The 23544-nt window shown below is 39.1% G+C and overlaps 1 protein-coding gene across 2 annotated transcripts in view; it reads right to left on the minus strand.

Annotated features, from left to right (window-relative positions):
- Positions 1-23302, minus strand: part of TNPO1 (transportin 1) — a 94331-nt gene extending 71029 nt beyond the window's left edge. The window contains exon 1 of one of the 2 annotated variants that reach the window (XR_013556472.2): positions 23011-23302. Coding sequence is in view for 1 of the 2 variants with exons in the window: in XM_060635565.3 (XP_060491548.2) it covers positions 23011-23025 (15 nt within the window). In the remaining variant the exon portion in view is untranslated. The remainder of the gene's footprint in view (positions 1-23010) is intronic. The other variant, XM_060635565.3, reaches the window with a different exon arrangement.
- Positions 23303-23544: the final 242 nt, after the last annotated feature.

A 23544-nucleotide genomic window follows, 5' to 3' on the forward strand; every position in this document is an offset into this window, starting at 1 on the left:
GTTAACATATAAAATATATGTGAATCAACTTTTTATGTTATCTGTAAGGCTTCTGGTCAACAGCAGGCAATTGATAACTAAGTTTTGAGGGAGTCGAAAATTATACATGGATTTGCGAGTGCACAGTGGTCAGCACCACTAACCTCCATGCTACTCAAAGGTCAACTGTATATACACATTGTGTGTGTGTGTGTGTGTGTGTGTGTGTGTGTGTCTGTGTGTGTGTATATGTATATATATATAAATATATACACACATAAAATGTGTGTATATATTTATATCTATATATATCTATATAGATATGTATATATAAAAATAGTATCACATATTGAGAAATAAAAAAATCCACCAAACTCACAGAAACAGAGAGCAAACTGGTGGTTACCAGAAGTAAAAGGGGGGAGGGGAAATGAGTGAAGATAGTCAAAGGATACAAACTTCCACTTCTAAGCTGATCAAGTTCCAGGACGTAATGTATACCATAATGATTACAGTTAACGATACTGTATTATTATATTTGAAAGTTATTAAGAGAGTAAATCTTAAAAGCTCTCACCAAAATAATAATAACAAAAATAAATTGCAACCATATGAGATAATGGATATGTTAACTAACCTTACTGTGGTAATCATTTCATCTTACATACATAAATCATCATGTGTACATCTTAAATTTCTGCAATGTCATATGGCAATTTTATCTCAATAAAGCTAAAAAAATGTTTTTTAAGTTTATTTATTTTGAGAGAGAGAGAGTGAGTGAGTGTGTGAAAAGGGGAGAGACAGAGAGGGAGAGAAAATTCCAAGCAGGATCTGTGCTAACAGCACAGAGCAGAACCTGATATGGGGCTCAATCTCACAACTGTGAGATTATGACCTGAGCCAAAACCAAGAGTCAGACACATAAATGACTAAGATACCCAGATGCCCCTAAAAAAAGTTTTTTTAAATAAATAAGTGAATAAGAAATAAGAGTAAGAAATAAGTTTTACCGCTGTTCCCCCACCCCCAAAAACAACTTTGGTTTGGAACGTAGGCCTTCCTATTCTTATTTCAATGTTTCTTCCACTCTAAACTGTTTCTTTAATTCATGGTTCACAAATATGTAAGTATAATTAAAAGAGTAGCTTGTCTTATTTTATTATTTAAAAAAAAATTTTTTTTTTAACGTTTATTTATTTTTGAGACAGAGAGAGACAGAGCATGAATGAGGGAGGGGCAGAGAGAGAGGGAGACACAGGATCGGAAGCAGGCTCCAGGCTCTGAGCCATCAGCTCAGAGCCCGACGCGGGGCTCAAACTCACAGACCGCGAGATCGTGACCTGAGCTGAAGTCGGACGCCCAACCGACTGAGCCACCCAGGCGCCTCTAGAGTAGCTTGTTTTAAAATAACATTGCTTGGTTAAGAGACTCTTAAATATGAAGAACAGAGGGTTACTGAAGGGGTTTTGGGAGGAGGGATGGGCTAAATGGGTAAGGGGCATTAAAGAATCTACTCCTGAAATCACTGTTGCACCATATGCTAACTTAGATGTAAATTAAAAAATAAATAAGTAAATAAAAATAATAACATTGCTCGGGGTGCCTGGGTGGCTTAGTCAGTTGACCGTCTTACTCTTGATTTTGGCTCGAGTCATGATTCCAGGGTCGTGGGAATGAGCCCTGGGTTAGGCTCCAAGCAGAGTGGGAGCCTGCTTAAGATTCTCTTTCTCCCTTCACCCCCTCCCCTACTCAAAGTCAAAGAGTCAGATGCTCAAATGACTGAGCCACCCAAGTGCCCCTACTTTATGTGTTTATAAAAGTGAGACACTGACTGTACAGTTGATAGAAATCTAAGCTGATAAATTTTAGAAAAATTAGAGCGAGCACATTAGGACAACCATTACAGATCATTATGGTAACTACAAGTATATTGTTTCATTGTGGTTAGATTGCTCTTAAAGTTCTCAAGTGACAGGGCCCTAGGAATTTCTCAGTCATGTCTAGAACGATCCCTGATCGTTATGGGGTAATGAGTGGATTGAATATTTCACATTTTCTAGTGTAAACAGAAAAAGGAACATAGCAGTATGCTCACTGGCAAGGGCTGAAGTGGAAAAAGGTCAGAGTCCTTTAGCCAATAAAATAGAAAAGTGGTTGGTAGGCTGATTATTATTAGCTTGAAAGATTGAAATCTTTCTCACATGTAACAGGGGCACATATCATTCAGATTTCAAGTGTGAGAAGTCAGAGACAGGAGAAACAATTTATGAGAGGAGATAAATTTTTACAATTTTTGTTCCTATGCTGAATATTGTTCTGCACTATTTATTGTTGGTAAGCAGGAAGATAGAGTTCAGGAAGCATGGGTTCCAGAGTCCTACACACAGGGGTTGAAATCCCAATCCTCCCCATTGTCTTTTTTAGGAAAGTAGCTTAACTTTCTTAGCCACAGTTGAGTTTTCTGTGAAATGGGTTGAAGAGAAGATTAAATGAGAATGGAAACTGCTGCAATAGTAGGTAATGTTCATTCCCTTCTCACTTTACCTCCCACCAAAATTATCAGTAAAACAGATTTACTGACAGCAGTTTGTACCACCAAATACCCATTAAGATGAAGATGACATTTTTTTAAGATTTTATTTTTAAGTAATCTCTACACCCAACGTGGGGCTTGAACTTATGACCCTGACGTCAAGAGTTGCATCCTTCACCAATTGAGGCAGCCAGGCACGCCAAAGATGAAATTATTTTTGTATTATCAAAGAATATGCAACAAAATGGGCTGCTTGAATCACTTAAATGAGAGTCTAAAGAAGTAAAGATCAAAATAGAAATATTGAAGGAGAAATAAAAGTATCAGAAATCAAGTGCTAAATATATATTTTTCTAGTTTATTTACTTATTTATTTTGAGAGACAGAGAGAGTGCAAGCAGGGGAGGGGGAGAGAGGGAAGAAGAATCCCAAGCAGGATCTGCATTGTGAGTGCAGAGCCCGATGCAGGGCTCGAACTCACGAACTGTGAGATCATGACTTAAGCTGGTATCAAGAGCCGGTCGCTTAACTGACTAAGCCACCCCAGCGCCCCTCAAATGTTGAATATTAAATCAGACATGAATGTAATCAATCTGTAAAAATTTTATAAGGGCAAAAATTAAGTAGTTGACTGAAGGTAGTCTTCGCAGTATGAAAAGAGAGAGGAAAAGAATATCACAAAACAAATTCTATAGAGATAGTTCACAAATGGAAAAAAATAGCAAGAAATGTTGTATGACAAATAGTACTATATGACTAACAATTTAGCACAAAAAACAGTCGCACATATTCTGTGTGTTCAAGTCTGTTTTTCTCTTACTGTGATAGCGAGACTCAACCAAGATTGAGACATAAACAAATTAATGAATATAGAAATCTAGAATGAAATGTGCGAAGCTAAGGGAATCTGAGATCATACTGGACACACAAAGAATAATGCTAATCTACTATACATACTAAGAAAGTGTTTGGTTTATAAGAATATACCCTTAAAAGTGAATCTTGTGTTAAAAAGCTTATTGTCCTCTTGCAAACAGAGATACTGAGTTATTGGCCAACTGAGTATCATGTCCTAATCACCATCTATCCCCCTCATCCCATGAAATTGGAATTCATCAACTTTAACTGTCCTTAGGGAATAGCAATCATAACATTTTCAGAATGCAAACATTATATCCAATCCTTTTATTTACAAAAATGGGGAAATCAAGACCTAGAAACATTACAGCTCAATTAAGGGAAAATATTTAACTTCAACAAAAATTTTTTTTAACGTTTATTTATTTTTGAGGAGAGACAGAGCATGAGTGGGGGAGGAGAGAGAAAGAGGGAGACACAGAATCTGAAACAGGCTCCAGGCTCTGAGCTGTCAGCACAGAGCCTGACACGGGGCTCGAACTCACGGACCATGAGATCATGACCTGAGATGAATTCAGATGCTTAACCGACTGAGCCACCCAGGCGCCCCTAACTTCAACTTTTAAAAACATAGTTACAGGGGCACCTGGGTGGCTCAGTCATTAAGCATCTGACTTTGGCGTGAGTCAGGATCTCAGAGATCGTGAGTCTGAGTCCCACATAGGGTGAGCTTGAGACTCACTTTGGGTGAGCCCTGCTTCTCTCCCACTATCTCTCTCACATAAGATTCTCTCTCTGCCCCTCATTCACTTGCTCCCTCTTTCTCAAAAAAAAAAAAAAGTATAAAATAAATAAAAACACAGAACATTCAGTTCTATATTATGAAGTTCTTTTCCTCCTTCATTTTTGCATACTACACTGATTTTCTGATAGGTATCTACCAGTAAACTCAAACGCTTTCTCTAAAGGGAACTGGATAGTCCATGGCCAAGCCTAAGTGTTGGGTCTAATGGCAAGGTTGACACTTTGCATTTCCTAAATGCAACTGATTAAACCAAGATTGGGTACGTGACCTTCCATATGATGAATCCTGGCATAAAAAGGTGAGCTCAATCAAGTGGATTTCCTTTCTCAGAAATATGAACAGAAAGCACTAGGATCATTTACCAGTGCTCAAAGAAGCTAAAATGTCAGTGATGTGGCCATCATTAGATTCCATATGCCAAGACAAAATTATAAAGGGGCAGAAATTCTAAGTGAGCAGAAAGGAGAATGGACAGCACACAGAGGAGGAGGGACGCACTGAGCAAGATTGCATGGTCCACCAGAGTGAGAAGTAACTGCTCCTGGGAGCTGTCGTGTTTTCTGATGGTTTTCGACTTCCACAAATGACTTAAAATAAACCTTTCCCTTTCTCTTAAGACAATCCGAATGAGTTTCTCTTCCTTGGAACCAAAAGAGCTTAATTATAATAGAAATATTAAATATTACAGATGTAATCACATGATTATATATTAAATGTTATATTATAACAAACTATTCCCAAAATGTATTTAAGTGGAAGGAACTGAACTTTTTAAGGAGTTCTCTAGGAACTGTAGGGTTGGTATAGTGAAGCTGATGACTATCGTGGAAATCAATTTCCTTAGATTGAACAACGAGAGTAAATTTGAGAGCTGACATGAAGTCTCTGGGAGATACTGAGTATAATGAATATATCAAAATGGGTGGAGAATAAACTGAGTAGGAAAACAGAGAAAACCAATAAAGCCAGCTGCCAGTTCAGGTGTACATCCTCTTTCCAGACACAGAATTCCTTATTCATCTACTTCTACCCTTCCCTTGCCTATAATTTGCCTATTCCAAATTATACTATTTTGGTTCTGAACAATGGCAATCACTGCTTCTGCTGTCATCAAGGGAAAAAATGCTTCATATTTGTTTCATTCATATTTCTACCTGTGAGAGATGTAGGAATAGTGGCAATTTACCTTCACTATGATGTTAGCTTTCAGGTAACACTGGCTTCCCAAGACTAAGACAGTCCACATGTCAAAGAACTTACAATATCTCTTAAACATTTCCAGAGGCACCACTATTTACAAGTATGGAAGATAAACACATGTCTTATATGAGCAAATATAAAGGGAGCTCCTCCCATGTTAGAGAAATACAAAGTGAGATGATGCAACAAGACAGTAATATATTAATTATTTATCTGGAAAACTGTTTTAGAAGAAACAGATAATACATGAAAGAAAATTCACAAAATGTAATAAACAAACCCTGGAAAATACTGAATCTTATTAATAATCAATAAATGTAATGAAGTAAAAATTTTAGACTAATTAACAAAGATAATTTTATAACAATAACACCCTATGGTGCTGAAGATATGAATCACCTCCAACAGATTGAAGGTAAACTAATATAACCTATTGGAAATCAACTCAGCAACCTGTATCAAGAGCCATGTGCATTTTAATAACCTTTGACCTCATGATTATACTTCTTAGACTATATCCTAAGAATCTTAAATAAAGGAAAAAAAGTGTTTCCCAAAGATTTAATCCTGGGATTCTTTTATTTTTTAATGTTTATTTATGTTTGAGAAAGAGAGCATGTGTGAGCAAGGGAGGGGCAGAGAAAGAGGGGGACAGAGGATCCAAAGCGGTGCTGACAGCAGTGACCCTGATATGTGGCTCGAACTCCCTAACAGCAAGATGATGACCTGAGCTGAAGTTGGACGCTCAACTGACTGAGTCACCCAGGTGCCCCAGTCATCTTTTTAATAACTGCATCATAACCGAACAGTTGAATGTTTACCCATATATTTATTGTTGAATTAGAAGTAATCCCAGGGGGTACCTGGGTGGCTCAAGTCAGTTGAGCATCCAACTATACAGCTCAGGTCACGATCTCGTGATTAGTGAATTCGCGCCTCACATCAGGCTCACTGCTGTCAGCACAGAGCACTGCTTCGGAACCTCTGTCCCTCTCTCTCTCAGCCCCTCCCCTGCTCACACTCTCCCTTTCAAAAATAAATAAACATTAAAAAAAAAAGTTAATTTCTGTAATGACATGGAAAATGTTTATGGTTAGGAAGTAAAGAAACTAATCAAAAGTTGTATGTAGAGAACAATAACAAATAAGTAAAACATATGTATAAGATAAAGTCAGAATTGTTAAATGAAAAAGACCAGAAGGAAACAATGAAAAGCTAGCAGCAGATTAGAGGGTTAAGATTATAAGCCTTTTTTCCTTTCTATTCAAAAAAATTTCACTACTGTGGTTAAATTACCTTTAAAATGAAAATAAATAATAATGATCTCCAAAAGTGTAAGTGTTGGAAGTCATAAATAGGACAGGGCAAAAGATCCCAGGGAATGTTACCATATTATGATACAGTGCTTGCTATTCATAATAAAAAAAGAATCATCAAAGAGCTTAAATTACACTTTTACTTGTTAAAAAGGCAAAAACGTGTGAAATATAATTTAGAAAGTTTTATGTGAAAATGCTTAAAGGTTGTGGCACTTAAAGGGTTAAATTTTAGTTACAGAAAATTTATGTACTTGCAGAACTTTCCCCCAGATTATGCCTTTAAAATGAGTAGACACAATGATATAAAGAGGATATTGGAAATTAAGAAAAAAATCTTTATTATCAATGGAAAAAAACTCAACTTCTGCAAAGCAAAAGAATTATACCAACAAAGATGTTTTATAACCCCAGACACCTAGTTTCAGAGAAAAAATGGAAATTTTACTTTAACCTAGATAATGGAAATTATTATGATTTCTACATTTGTAATTAATTTGATTACAGTTTAAATATCTTATATGTGTGGAAAATTTTTTATGTTATGATAAATTAATATTAGGACTTTTTTAACTGTTTAAATACTAAGAAAAGATATACAGAAAAGTAAGACTACTACAAAATTTAAAACAAGAATACCAAAATTTTGCTTAATATAAAAAAAGTTTCAGGGTGCCTGGCTGGCTTACTCTGTAGAGAATGCAACACTTGATCTCAGGGTTGTGAGTTCAAGCCCCACATTGGACCTAGAAACTCCTTAAAAAAAATTCCAATCACCTCTCATCAACTTCATAATTTTTCAAAACACTGGCACATAATTCCAGAAATACCACTTAAAAAAAAAAATCAATGAATAGCTTGATTAAACCTTATACTGAACTAGAAGGAAAAAAAATCTCATGAAAATGTAAAAGCCAAAAGCAAATTAAAATATAGCTCAGAAAAGAGGGTCTATAATTCTTCTACAATGATTCTTAAAAATTCTGTGGCAGTAAGTTCTATAGATTCCCTCACTAATCATAACTACAAATATTACAAGCAAAATTTACTAATGTATGATAGGAAAATTCCAATTGCAGGGGCTCCTGGGTGACTGACTCAGTTGGTTGAGCGTCCGACTTCGGCTCAGGTCATGATCTCACAGCTTGTGAGTTTGAGCCCGGCGTCAGGCTCTGTGCTGACAGCTCAGTATCTGGAGTCTGCTTTGGATTCTGAGTCTCCCTCTCTCTCTGCCCCTAACCCACTCGCATTCTGTCTCAGTCTCTCTGAAAAATAAATAAACGTTAAAAAAAAAGAAAATTCTAACTGCAGAAATAAGTACATTCTACAAATAAATTTGTCACTGAGCATATACTAAACTGATAAAGGTTAGAGTTCTAGTACTTTTTACTTTGCTATTCAATCATTTGTGTCATATACTATTTTACTCTTTAAGAAAATAATTCATGGGATGCCTCGGTGGCTCAGTCAGTTAAACATTTGACTCTTGATTTTGGCTCAGGTCATTACCTCAGTCTGTGAGATTGAGCTGAGTGTCTGGTTCTGGGCTGACAGCGTGGAGCCTTCTTGGGATTCTCTTTCTCTCCCCCTTTCCTATGTGCATGTCCTCTCTCAAAATAAATAAATAAACATTAAAATGAATTCATAAATCAAGAGTCAGACTAAGCGCTTAACTGACTGACCCACCCAGGCACCCCTACACCAAAGTGATTCTTAAAAAAAAATTATTTATTTATTATAAAAAAACCTTTTCCTACATAATTTCCTTGGAGTAGGGTTAGGTACACAGAAACCAAATCTTTAAGTCACATGAAATGATATTACAATTAAAAAAATTTCATACAGCAAATAATCCATATTATTACTTACAGTTAATAAAATACACAATCTCCAGTCAACTCTTCATTATGTATTCTTACAGGAGTAGTATGCATATTCTAGAAGAAAGGAACTCCAGAAATGAAATCAATAAACCAACATTTACTAACCACTGATATATGCAGGGTTTTATAGCTGGAAACTACAAAAACAAAATTCCTAAGGTTTCTTTATGTTATTAAGTTCAATAATTCAATGTGTGGTGGGGCATTTGAGGAACATGACCCAAAACATTTGAGATGGCCAGGAGTTTGTATTTCCACAATTCAGAAAATGATACTTTTACCTGAGATCACAATTTTGTCCTGCCTGCTGAGCAAATGAAACTCTACTAGAATCTCATGGGAGTATGACTGTACCAAATCTGTTTTATAAATAAAAATTGCCTCCTGTGTCCCTGATCAGCAAATACTGACACCAACACAAAAGCCTCTAGCCCACTAGGATGTAAGGGGCAAGTAAAGCTAGGATTTTTATTACAGTCTTTTCCTTTTTATGCTTCAGCATTTTATTTCTCTACTGGCTTTTAAGCTTCCCCATCAAATTCCTACCTCAGACCTTAAACGACTATACCACACTCTTGAATCTGAGCTTACTATTTACGCTGAAGTAAGAGTCCAGAAAAACCTCCTAACCTTTACAGTTTCTCCACTATTTCATCCTTGACCTATGGAAGGATAAAGTGTCAGGTCAGGAGAAGGATGGGCGATAGACACTTGAATCACAGCCAAAGCCTTTCTGGAGCTAACAAAAAACCACTGTTAACTCCAGTGTTTGGGGACAAACTGTCTCTGACCATGGTTTTTGTTTGTTTGTTTAACGTTTTTAAAATTTATTTTTGAGAGAGACAGAACATGAACAGGAAAGGGGTAAAGAGAGAGGGAGACACAGAATCCAAAGCAGGCTCCAGGCTTTAAGCTGTCAGCACAGAGCCCGATGCAGGGCTTGAACCCACAAACTGTGAGATCATGACCTCAGCTGAAGTCAGACGCTTAACTGACTGAGCCACCTAGGTGCCCCTGACCATGGGTCTTGTAACTCTTCTGTGCCATGAAGAGCCAAAATAATATCAGGAAAAAAAAGGAGTGGTAGAGATCTGACATGTTTGTCTCAGTTCTTCTCTGCAGAAAGAAGAGCTGGCTGGACGACCCTGTACAAATCACTTCTACTCATTTCGTTCATTTCCTCACCTATAAAGCAACTAAAGACTGTGGTCCTTTCAGCTTCTAGAAGGGAAACATTTAGTTGATTATAAACAATCAGTCTGGTCATATTCCACATACAAAAGCCAGACTTTCTTCTTTCCTTTATACTTGCTACTGAAATTCTCCAAGCCTTCAGGGAAACTTGTATTGAACTCAACTGTTCAAATGTAGTTGTGGGATTACTAAGTTACATGTCATTTGATTCTTTCAGCAAATACTTGGGTTCCCATGTCAGGCTTAGGTCACTTCTTACAGAAATCACATTCAATAGTAAGAACAATCTTTAATTGAAAATGCCAAAGAAAAATTTTCACCATAACTTGGGTTTCTATCCCACACAAGTTTTTACCCATTATCTCCTTAAAACTGTAACAGAAACTATGTAAAAGCATTATTCAACTAAAAAGCCAATGGAGCATTCTAGTTCCTGTTCTGGAGCACCTGTGGTTTCAATGATTCACTGTTTAATGCTCTTTCCCTAAATTACGTCTCATAATATTTTCTAATAAAGGTTGACAGGTAGCATTTTATGAGCTTAGACAAACTCTTTCTAAAACACAGATCCGAACTGTTTATAACCAGACAGTGCCAACTGAACTCTATCACAAAATAATTAATCCAAGCATTTTATTTTACCTTTCTGAACAATTAGCACCAAGAACTCTGAAAACATATAATTTATACCAAAGTCTGATAACTTTCACATACAAAGTTTAAATATCTTCACTTTTCTTGCTTTTCTCTCTGTCCTAATGCTCATCGGGGTGATATATTAAACTTTGATCCACCATCAAAACAGTATAATCCAGATCTAGAAAGTTACAATCACTCTTTCAATATAAGGATCATTGCCTCTGATCTGTATCTTTAACTTATTTGTCCACTTCAAACAGGGAATTTCACATTTTTCTGTGCATCACTTGAGAGGCATTTTAAGACAGAGCTTAAGAGTGCAAACCCTGGCGTTCCTCTGCTTGACTTTGAGCTCCTGTCTTGCCACTTATTAGTCATAGAAAGAATAATTAACCAAGGGGTAGTTAAGAGGATAAAACGGTCAAGTTCCATTAAAAAAAAAAACAAACCCAAAACTCTGTTTAAAAAAGACAATTATATGTAACATAAAACCACGGGCTGGATCCTGTACTGGAGGAAAAAATGTTATAAAGAATTTTATAGGGACAAGCAACAAAACTGTAATATAGACTGTAGAAACCCTAAATTTCCAGAATTTGATAACTATTATGTGGTTTTAGAAGAGAATATCCCAGCTCTTAAGACCCACAAATCAAAGTACTTAAGGGGTAAAAGTGCAAGATGTGTAAAGCCTACTCTGAAATGATCAAAAAAAATAATTGTGTATGTGTGTGTAGGAGTGGGAGGAAAGCATGTGGCAAAATGTAAACAACCGGTCAATCCAGGTAAGCTGTATGTACATGGGAACTGTCTAAATTATTCTCACAACTTTCCTCTAAGTTTAAAATTATTTTAAAATAAGGTCTTAAAAAAGCAGCTTTGACTCCATTCATCCTCCACTACTACTCCATTGATCCACTTCCTTCCATTCACAGAAACATCTTGAAAGTTGTGTACAGTCACCATCTCCCCATCTTTACTCCACTCCAATGAGACGGAGATTTCCTTTTTGCCAAACCCAACAATTTATTGGCCTTATCACAATCCCTCCACAGTGCTGAACACAGGCAACCACTCTTTCCCTTCCCAGTCTCACATCTCCCAGGTTTTCTTCTTGTATCACTGGCTACTCTCTGTCAGTCTCCTTTGCTGGCTCTCCTACCCCTAAATATCCCTTTCTTTTCTCTACCTATACATAACCTCATCCAGTCTGTGCCATTAAATAGCACTCTGAACTCCCGACTCAAACATCCAATATTTTATAAGACATACTCATTTGTTTGTGAAATGGGCATCTTAAACTTCACTGGCTAAAACACAACTCTTGATTCTTTTCCTCATCCTGCTCAAACCTAGTTCTCCTCCACTTGCCTATAGTAAGTGTTCATCCAGTTGTTTAGGCCAAAATACTAAGAGACCATCCTTGATTTCCTTTACATCCCACATCCAAATCATCAGCCAGGGCTATCAGAATATATTCTAAAATACACTCTGAGTCTGACCACTTCTCACGTCCCTAGTCTGGGAACCACCATGTTCTACAAGAGAATGGTCTACTACAATAGGTTTCCCTACCTTTCTGTTTTGTTCCCTTACTGCCCATTCTCTGAGACAAAGCAGCAAAAATGACCATGTTAAAGCTGCAATTAAATCACATCTTCTGACCATCAAAACTTTCCAATGGTTTCTCATCACACTTAAAATAAAACCTCCATATCCTTACCACAACTGCATAGTTGTAACTAATCTGGGCTCCTGCCTCTCTCTGAACTAATCTCCTAGTAGTCTCTGATCCTTTTTCACTATGTTCCATGTTGATTTTCTGGCAGTTCCCTGATGTTATGCTTATCCCTACCCAAGAGTCTTTACTTTTGCATGTTTTCCTCAGTATTCATAATGCTCATTCCTTCTAATTCAGATTGTTGGCAAAATACAGTATTTAAGAAAGGCAACATTTTCTTCCCTTTCCACTGCATTACTATTTCCTCTTACTGGTTTAGTTAGTACCTATTTCTTTCTTTTTCCCTTTCTCTCCAAAAAAAAAAAAAAAAAAAATCTTTAAATGAAAAATAGACATGTCACTGCTTCTCACTGTATACAAAAAAAGGAAACAATATGAATGAAATTCTAGCTCCCTTCAAGTATCTCTCCTAACCTTGATCTCCTCCCCAGAGGTATTCTAATATTCACCTGATGCATAAGCTTATAGAGCGGTTATTTTGTGCATCTAAATACGTATGTTTTTATAGAAGTAATGTTTTCTGTTTTATAAAACTCAGGGGTGCCTGGTTGGCTGTTGGTAGAGCATATGATCCCTGCTTTGGGTACAGAGATTACTTAAATAAATAATTAATTTAAAAAATTCTTTTAAAATATGCCTTTGCTTTCCTACTCATTATATATAACTCTACTTCATTACTAATTGCAGTATGAGTTCTTGAATACTTAACCTATTTATAATTTTGTACCACTACAAGCAATTCATTCATTTAACTGATATTTACTGAATGCCTACTGTATTCTAGGCACTGTTCTAGCTGCTGTAAATACAGCAATAAACAAAACAAAGACCTTTGCCCTCTTGGAGCTTACAATTGCATGGGAAGAGAAAGAAAATAAACAGAATATACCATTAAACTTTGCCTGCAAAGGGCCTGATAGTAAATATTCTAGGTTTTGCAGAGCACATGTCTGTTGTAGATTCTTTATGTTTGTTTTACAACACTTTAAAATGTAAAAACTGCTCTTAGCTCACAGGCTGTACAAAAACAAGCCAGAGGGTAGTGGGGCTCTAACTTGCCGACCCCTGATATAGCAGTGTAAAAGGTAGTATGAGCTTTGCAAAAAATAAAAGAATCCAGGATAAGGGGCAGGGGTGGGAGAAGGTAGAATACCATATTAAAAACGGTGTCTGGGGGATTCTGTTGGTTAAGTGTCTGACTCTTGGTTTCAACTCAGGTCATAATCTGAGTTCGAACCCCACATCTGGCTCCATGCTAACAGCACAGAGCCTGCTCGGTGTTCTCTCACTATCCCTCTCTCTCTCTGCCCCTCCCCTGCTCATGCTCGTTCTCTCTCTCAAAAATTAAAAAAAAAAAAAAAAAGAAGAAGAAGAAGAAGAAGAAAAAGAAGGTGTTCAAAGGAGGTAACATCTGAGCAAAGACCAGACAGTAAAGCCAGTGAGCCAAGTAGATATTTGGGAAAAGCAGATTCCAGATAGCTGAACCAGTAGCTAAAGCAAAAGTCCCAAAGTAGGAACATGACTGATATGTTTTTGATAGAGCAAGGAGACCAGTGTGCAAAGAGGGAAACTGGTAATAGGAAATAAGGTCAAGAAGGTAAGGGACAAAGGGGAGTGGTTTGGGCAGATTATAAAAAGTTTTGTGGGCTACTGTAAGGACTAGATTTTCTCTGAATCAAAAGAAGAGCCACTGCAGTGCTCTGAATAAGGAAGTGACTGGGACTGTCTTAATTTGCAAAAGACTAGCTCTCGCTACTGTATTAAGAAAAGACTACTGGGAAGGACTAAGGTAGAATGGGGACACCTGAGTAACCTATTTAAACAGTATTTATGACAGTAGTAGCTTGCATCAAGGTGATAGTAGTGGAGAGGACAAGGCACTGTAAAATTCTGGATATATTTTGATGATATAGAAAAAACAGGTTGTCCTGAAACTATGGATGTGAAGAGTCACAGAAAAAGCAAAGTCCTGGATAACTCGAAGATTTCAGCCTGAGCTACTGGGAGGAGGAGTGGCTACTGACAGATAGAAATGGGGCAAGCCTATGTGTAGAGTAGGTACTGGGGAGATGTTTAGGAGTTTAGTTTGGAAATGCTGAGTTTGATGTATATCATTAGACATTTAGGTAGAGATGTTGAAGAGGCAGCTGTACACAGGAGACTAGAATTAGTTTGGTTGTTGCTGGCATTTACATGGTATTTAAAGCCATGAGACTGAGTAAAATTACTAATGAAGTGATAGGAAAAACAAGACAACAAAAAGCAAGGACTGAGCCCCGGGTTCTTCAACAAACGAGGTCTGAAAGGAGAATTACAAGGGGCCAGGAAGGAGGTAGAAGATAAGCAGGGGGTGTGTGGTATACTGGAAAGCAAAGAAGAAAGTGTTTCAAGGATAAGGGAACAAACAGCCCTGTCAAATGCTGCTGATAGACCAACTAAGATGAACAGAATCAATGGCATACGGCATTTGATAACATGGAAGTTACTGGAGAACATGAGCCGTTCAGCAGGAATGGGGCAGGCAAAAGCCTGATCAGAGTGGGTTTGGTGTAGTATACGAAAGGGAAGAATTTGGCATTACCAAGTACGGACAACTCTTTCAAGGAATAATGCTGCAAACGAAACCCCAAAAATGGGGAAACAGGTGGTGAGGAGTGGATCAAGATTTTTGTTTTTAAATACTGGGAGAAATAATAGCATGTCTGTTTGCTGATAGACATAATTCAGTAAAGGAAAAACATGATGTGGAAGGAGAGAAGCTGAATTAATGTCCTTGAGCACATGGGCAAGGATGGGATCTAGTACAAAAGCAGACACAAGAACATGAACAGTTAACCTAAGTAATAAGCAGGAAGACAGCATGTACTGACACAGATGTTGGTAGGTACACAGGGTGCTGGAAGTCTGTGTAAGTTTTCTGATTGCTTCTATTTTGTTAGCAAAGCAGGAAGCAAGGTCACGTATGAGCTAAAAGTGAGGATGGGAAAAGAGATTCGAAGGTTTGAAAAAGAGAAGATATGAAATAGTCATACGGGAATAGGAGAGTGAACAGACTAAGAAAACAGTGCAACCAACAGGCAGCATCAAGGGTCCCCTTGAGTAAAGTGGTCAGGTATCGTTGTGTGTTTTCTTCCAGCTATACTAAGTTGCATAATGGCAGGTACAAAGCAGAGAATTGGTTTTACGTAGGCCTGTGTTTCTACCAAACAAGCAAAGAGCAAGGAAGTGGATCCAAAGGAGTGATTAAAATGATAAACTGTGGGTGCCTGGGTGGCTCAGTTGGTTGAACGTCTGACTTCGGCTCAGGTCATGATCTTACAGTTCTGTGAGTTTGAGTCCTGCATCAGGCTCTCTCTTCTGTCTTCCTCTCTCTCTGCCCCTCCCCTGCTCACGTGCATGCGCTCACTCTCTCAAAACTAAATTAAAAAAAAAAAATTAAAAAAGATTAACCATGAAATTTCAGCCGGGTTAAGAAGGGGAGTGAAAATATCAAGAGCACGAGTGGCAGGGAAACAATAACAGGATCGATACAATGGAGATTACGCTGGGGTCAAAAAATGGTTGGGGCTGAGATATTAACCAGAAGGAGTGAGCTACAAAAACAGAAAGTGGGGTCACAAAATAGAACACATAAAATTGTAACTACGTAAGGACTGCAGTTACTGACAAGGCAGAAGGGTGTCACTACGGGAGTGAGTGACTGAGATAGTATAGACGAGCACTGGAGGAAAGGTCTAGGAATGAGAGGCCAGGATATTGGAAAGATCAGTTATGTACATTTTTTTCAATTTCAATATAAAGACTGAGGCAGTACTGAAGAGAGGGGCAATGAACCTGGAGCTAAAATAATTGAAGAATGAAGAGGAATGATCTGGAGGTCACGGATAGCAATTATACTATCAACAGTTAATAACCACCATGAGGGGTAATGGATTATATAATCTGAGGATTTTTAGGGAGGAGGAGGAAGGGAGAAGAGTCTGAAAGCAGCAAGGAGTTGCATGGCAGACATCTTTCCCACCTCTAGAAACACTGATTAGAAGGGCTATAGAAAACAACACCCACAACTGCACAGTGCAAAAAGTCAGCTTTCCAGAAGAGCAAGAAGTGAAGGAAATGTTTAAGAACAGGTTGAGACCGGACTCTGCAGATGAAGGACTGTAAATTCCAGTGGGCACAGTAGAAGGGTATAAAGAGTTAGGAGGGATTTTTAGTGTTTTGTTTTGTTTTGTTTTTTAAAAAGACATATATAGACCCTTTTATGAACTGGAGTGCAGGCAATTAAAGGTGGGCTGGAAGTCTGGAGGTTCTGTGGCTACCGACATTCTCGAACACACAGGACCCCTGATACACTCATTCCCATGCTTCTCTAAGAAATGGAAATTGCTGTGTCAAAATGTTTTTGCTTTAAAATTAAAATGGCTCTACTGACTTACTCAACGTAGGAGTTTCCATTACAGCCTTGTCACTACACACTAGCAAAACTTTTTCACTTTTGCCAGTATGACGGCAAACAAAATATCGCCGTTTTACTTTGCACTTCTCTACTGGTGGGGCAGAGCATTAGCTGTATTGAGATTCTCTTCTGTGAAAATAAAAAAAAAAATCTTTTTAATGTGTATTCATTTTTGAGAGAGAGAGAGATCATGAGCGAGGGAGGAGAGACAGAGGGAGACACAGAATCCGAAGCAGGCTCCAGGCTCTGAGCTGTCAGAACAGAGCCTGATGCGGGGCTCGAACTCACAAACCGCGAGATCATGACCTGAGCTGAAGTTGGACGCTTAACCAAGACTGAGCCACCCAGGCGCCCCTCTTTTGTGAATTTGGCTGTTAAGAAACGGAGTTGTCTTCTCTTTTTTTTTTTAATGTTTGTTTATTTTTGAGAGGGACAGAGAGAGTGACTGGGGGCGGGGCAGAGAGAGAGGGAGACACAGAATCCGAAGCAGGTTCCGTGCTGTCAGCACAGAACCCAACACCGGGTTCGAATTCACAAATCACGAGATCATGACCTGAGCCAAAGTCGGACGCTCAACCACCTGAGCCACCCAGGTGCCCCTTCTTCTCTTTTCTTAATGGTTTATAGTGCTTAGAAAGAAACTTTTTCTAATTCATTCCGCTCTTAATGATTCACACAAATGTTACAAATTCCTTGTTTCAAATCTTCCTATGGCTCATGCTAGGCCCAGTAGGTTACCTCTTCCTCAAATCCCTCTACTATCTACTAGAGACATTTAAGGCCCACCAGTCTTACTGGTCAAACCCATTAGTTTCCATACTATGACTGTTTTTGCACTACGTTTGAGGTGGTTTGGCCCACAGAGCAGAAAATATTTACTGTCTAGTCCTTTACAGAAAAAGTTCAAGGGCTCCTGCTCTGTATCTTTTAGGGCCCCTGAACTGCTTGCAGTTTCAAGAACACGGTAGGTCCTTATCGTTGCTGACAGTGTCTGAAGCGCTGCTCCTATTCCCTGCATGAACTCTATTACTAGCCCTGCTAGATACGGCCACAGATTTGTACTGTAAAGCTGTAACTACACTTTGTTACACTTTTTTCTTCACATCTCTCTCTCAAGTACTATGTAAATCCCTAAATGACAAGGGACAGTCCCAGCACTAAAAAATTTAGTAAATGAATAAATGGCACACAAAATCAATCCTTCATAATTTGCCATCTTTCTCATCATTTTCCTGTTTTCCTATGCTCCAGCTAAAAGTAACTATTTTTACTTTTATGTCATTATTTTTCAAAAATACTATTTTTAGTGACAGCATAGTGATCAATTTTCTAAGTGTTTCTTTATAGTTTTGGTGGATACCACCTATTCCTAATCGTTTATTTATTGAGTACGGTCATGATTTGGTGAAGTATTTCTCTGCTCTAATCCCTTCCTTAGTAAAGACAAAAGCAATGGAAACTTGGCCTTTCTGGGATGGACCATTTTATCTATGACAGCCACTTCTATACCTGAGGATTAAGAGGCTCTGCTGAATATTATTTTATTAAAGGCTTCAGAGTCCTTCACGGTCAACTATAAAATGCAGTTAACTTTTTCCCTTCACTTTTCAGCATATAATTAATTCCCTACAGCTTGTAGTCTTATTCTCCTTAACTGGAGTATCTTTTATTATTGCTATTTTTTTTGTTATTTCTCTACTAAGACTTTAGTTTGGCAGGGGTTTTACTAAGTTTATTTTTCAATTTGGTTTAATAGGCCATTGTCACTTTTTTTTTTTTCATGTTTTATTTGAGAGAGAAAGTGTGTGTGAGCAGGGCAGAGACAGAGAGAGAGAGAGAGAGAGGGAGACACAGAATGTGAAGTAGGCTCCAGGCTCTGAGCTGTTAGCCCAGAGCCCAACATGAGGCTCAAACTCAGAAGCCGTGAGATTATGACCTGAGCCAAAGTCAGACGCTCAACCGACGGAGTCACCCAGGCCATTGTCACTTTTTATACAGACCAAATTTGATGGATTTGTTTTTTCTTCCCCTATCTGTGTTGAGGTCATTACAAAGAGTGTTTCACCACAAATACTTTTTGCATTCATTTTAGAAACCATTCAGGTACACCTCATTACATTTCTTTCAGGTAAGGATATTTTTTCCTTTTGTAAAATATATGCAGATAGTTAAGGCCTCTCTGGTTTAACTTTGTAATTTACCCATTCATTACCTCCAGCTCAAGTTTACTATCTTCATAATGTGTAGATCCACTAAGTTATAGTGAATAATAAGATTCATCACAAGGTTCTGTATTTATTCAATGTGTACATATTCATAAGATTCTGAATATGTATATTACATGAAATTTTACAATTAAAGGATCTGAGCTTTGCAATCAGGTAGATCTAGATTCAGATTCAGCCTTGAACATTCTGAGTCCATGGGCAAAGTACTTGCTTATCTACAGGTAACTCCCAAGTGTAACAAAGAACTATGATACCGAGCAGCATGTATATAAAAGTAAAAAACTATGATAAATACCTACAAATAATGCCTGGTATAGTATATGGAAAAAATGTTATTTCACTCCCTCTTCCTTCCCATCTCAAGCAATAAGGGCAATAAATGCTGTGCTCCTCAGTTTTAAGTCCATTATTAAATTTTCTTAAGTAAAAACAATATGGGAGCTTTGGATATTCATATACTCCAACCTAGTATTTTCCCTTTGGAGAATCTATCTTAATGAAATAAGCTAAAACACAGAAGCTGTCTGATGTACAAGGATGTTCATTGTAACATTTCTTAGACTGCCAAAAAAAAAATTAGAAACTTGCTAACTGTCCACTAGGACATTGTTTAATTATGAGAAAATCACATTATGAGGTCATTTTTAAAAAATGCTCACAGGGGCACCTAGGTGGCTCAATTGGCTGAGTGTGTTCAGCTCTTGATTTTGGCTCAGGTCATGATCTCATGGTCATGAGTTTGAGCCCCGTGTCGGACTCTGTACTGACAGTGAGGAGCCAGCTTGGGATTCTCTCTCTCCTCCTCTGTCCCTCCAACGCTCATGTGCACTCCTATCTCAAAATAAATAAACTTATAAAAAGAAAATTTTAAATAAAAAAAAATTTTTAAGTGCTAACAAATTAACAGGAAAAAATGCTAATGTTGCTAAGTGAAAAAGCAGAATGAAAAGCTATTCATGGGGCGCCTGGGTGGCTCAGTCGGTTAAGCGTCCGACTTCAGCTTAGGTCACGATCTCACACTCTGTGAGTCTGAGCCCCGCGTCGGGCTCTGTGCTGACGGCTCAGAGCCTGGAGCCTGTTCCAGATTCTGTGTCTCCCTCTCTCTCTGACCCTCCCCTGTTCATGCTCTGTCTCAAAAATAAATAAACATTAAAAAAAAAAATTAAAAAAAAAAGCTATTCATATAGTAAAGTCTCAACTATGTAAAAATCAAATAAACTGAGAAAAAATATTGAAAGGAAATATATCAATGGGTTTACAGTAATTATCTCAAAGTCTAGATATTAGTGATTATAATTTGATGGGTTATTTTCTAAAATATCAATGATCATGATGATAATAGCAGTTATTATTTATGGAGTGTTTACCACATCAGGCCCCGTTCTAAGAGTTTACCAAATTAATTCAGTTAATCCTCACGGCATTATGAGATGAAAAAACTGAGGCACAGTGAAATGAAGTAACTTGCCCAAGTCCACACATGATTTCAGAAGGTGCCAACATTTGAATCCAAGAAGTCTGGCTCTAGAGCTCCTGTTCCTAACCGCTACATTTGAAGATTTGCTTTGCTTTTAAATTTTAACTATTAAAAAGGCAAATGTCAACTCCAATCTTGTGGTCCTTCAGTTAGCAGCTTTGTTTTAGCTCTAGGCATTCTTTTAGTTCTGAGTTCAACTATTTGCTCTGCCATCAGGTGCCATTTAGGAACAAGATGTAGCTACCATTCCTGTATGGGTTCTATCCACTCCAGAAAATTCCAAGACAAATCTGCATCCCTATTTCCTGTTCCAATATCTCATTTAATCACTGAGACTCATTTAACCATTCTTAGTTATTACACCCACTTTCAGTACTTCAAAGAATTCTAGTAAGGCAGTCCTGAGGCAACCAAATGAACAGAGGCTTCTAGAAACTCTCCTACACCAACACCCAACCATAGAACTACAAATGTATACAGTTACCACTATACCTGTCCTCCATCATAAAGTTCACCCTGCAACCCAGGAGACTCCTTTCACCTGCCAACACTCACTAGATATCCGCCGCGACACTGGCTGAACGGGACCAATTAAGAAAGACTCCCAACATTTGGGGAATTTTTTGTCTCTGATCCCGATTTTTGAAGATGGCATTATTCTCCACTGTTTTTGAAAACAATCATCAGTTAATCAATCACTTTCACTCTTTCAGCTTTCTCACCCGTTTGCTGGTAGACCAAATTGTTTTCCTGGGAGAAAGACCTTTTTGGCACCAGTATAAATTCAAGTATCAACTCCAGGAAAAAAGTCACAATTTATACTCCAGGCAATAAACGTAACTCCCACTTACTGCTGTGTTCCTCTCTGCGGTTTACATTTGATAAATTTATTTCATGACTTGTTACTTGTTTTGCCTTCCTTTATTAGTCAAATTTCTTTTAAAAACAGTATTTGCAGATTCCAACATGGATAAAAGCAAACAATTCTTCTAAATACAGTACATTTACATTTCAGTGAAGTTCATTTACAATATTTAGAAAACTTGAGCTCATGTGATGGATTTAACGTTATATAAAAAAGAAAAACTAGTCATAAAAACAATGAATACAGTATCAAGTGTTGATAATGGAAATATTTACAACAAGAATCATGTGTATTTTTTTCCAAAATCTTACCCTGCTCATAACATATTTTGGTAATAAGCTTGATTACTTTAAAACATTTTTATAGGTATTTCTGTGGGAGGAATTTAATAATTCCCTGAATGCCTGGGACAAAAATGTAACCTCAAGGGTGACCCAGGTGGGGGCCCTTTTAGGAAAAACAAAATGGAGCACTAGTAGTTCATTAGGCTAACATTAACTCAGGTGACGTAAAAACTGGACTGGTAAACTGTTAGGCATTTATGAATGCATATGCTGGGGAGTAAAAGAGAAATCTGCACCTTCAAACTAACATTCCCCTTTTGCGGCTGCAAGTTTTCAAGTTGGTGGAGTCATTGTTCAAGAAGAAAGGTGTGCAGGGCAGGGTACAAGTGGAAAACAAAATCGTTTCTCCCCCAAGACTGAATACTTCCCTGCTTCAGTAAGTGGAACTTACTTGCCATTCTAGTATGAAAGCTTTGATACAAAAGGGAAAGTTAAAATCTAAAAGGAACTTTTGTTACCCTAAATGAAAATAAGCCTTTCAAGGATAGCCATTTTACAACCTTATATTTCCAAATACCGATTAGACAATACAACTTGTTTTTTTATAGACATCTTTTCTCAGGCTAAAAAAATTACCATTTATAAACTCATCAATGAAGTCATCACTGTTTCAAGGTAGGATTGTTATGAAGCTTCTTAAAACAACTGTCAAAACCAATTTGTGAATCCCGCCAAGTTTAAATTTCTACATCCAAATCTGTTGATGGACCAAACTAATTAGTGATTAAGAAAACGGACTTAGATTTAGGTAGCAAGCAGTCCTTGCCACATCCAGCTGGTTTTTACATCAGCAGACAAATAGGCGATCATTTTTAAAGGAAGAAAGCCTTTTCCTAATTGCGGTAGCTGGTCTGCTCCTCGGCAGCTGTTCCCTGTCGCGTGTTCTCGTGGGAGAAGTACAAAAGGGTGGAAGTGAAAAAAACACAAGCCCACGCAAAGCCCGTGCAGTTACTAACATTAAAGTTATGTAAATATGTCGTGAGGCCAAGAGGCCACAAGGGGCAAGAACCGCCCAGAGAAAGCGATCCGCCCGAGCTGAGTGTGGAGAGGAAGGCGTGTGCGGGCCTGGGACACCCGGGCAAAGGGGAACGGGCGGGGGACAAAGACGGGCCATCCGGGGCAGAGGCAGGCAATGCCCCAAAGCGCCGAGAACCGGCAGAAGCAGCCGTCCTGGCGCAGCGACTGCGGCGCCAAGGCCCTCAAACGCCGCGGTATAACAGCTCCCCGGCGAGAAGACGCTCCCCTCCTCGCCGCTCTTACTGGCCCCCAGGCCGACCTCGGACACCTGAGGAGGCGCTGCCCGACCGCCGCCGGCGTCCCGCCGGACAGCTGTTGGGCTTAGAACCGCGCCGCCGCCGCCGCCGGGCTCCAAACGGCCGGGAGAGCGGCGGGTCGGGCGCCTCTCCCCGCGGCCCCTCAGGCAGCTTCGAAACAGCCTGCCTCCGCTCCCGCCCTCCAGTCAGGGGCCGCGCACCCTCACGCCACCTACCCGGTCCCACACCATCCCAGAGGCCTCCGGCGCTCGGGCCCTCTGCCGAAGCGGCGCTGCCTCCCGTCCGGGGCCTGAAATGGCTGCGGAACAAAGAGAATCTGGGCTCGGACGAGCGCTGGTCCGATTGGCCGGGGGGCGGGGCCCGCCGCGGGAACGTTCGGCGGCGGTCGCCTAGGCAACGGCGGCGCGGCGGGGAAAACCGCGGCCTGGGCCTGCTAGGTCCGCTGACCTGCGGTCGGCGGCGCACGCCAGCGGTGGCTCAAGCCGCGCTGCAGCCGGCTGCTCTGCGCCGTGAGGCCTCGACCAAAAATGGCCCTGCAAGTGTGGACGCTTAGCGGCTGTCCAGGGCCTCCTAAGCGTGACGACCCTACCCCAGACGAACTTCCATACTTCCGGATAATCTCCAAAGTGACAGCCCTGCCCCGGGAGCCTATTTAACACGGAACATGCCGCATATCCCCCAATAATACAGTTCCAACGTTGCTGGTAAAAAACAGGAACGACTTCAGTAGATGGATATGGGCAGAGGGC

Source organism: Panthera onca, chromosome A1 (assembly GCF_046562875.1).
Source record: "Panthera onca isolate mPanOnc1 chromosome A1, mPanOnc1 haplotype 2, whole genome shotgun sequence".
In the NCBI taxonomy this organism is placed as follows: Eukaryota; Metazoa; Chordata; class Mammalia; order Carnivora; family Felidae; genus Panthera; species Panthera onca.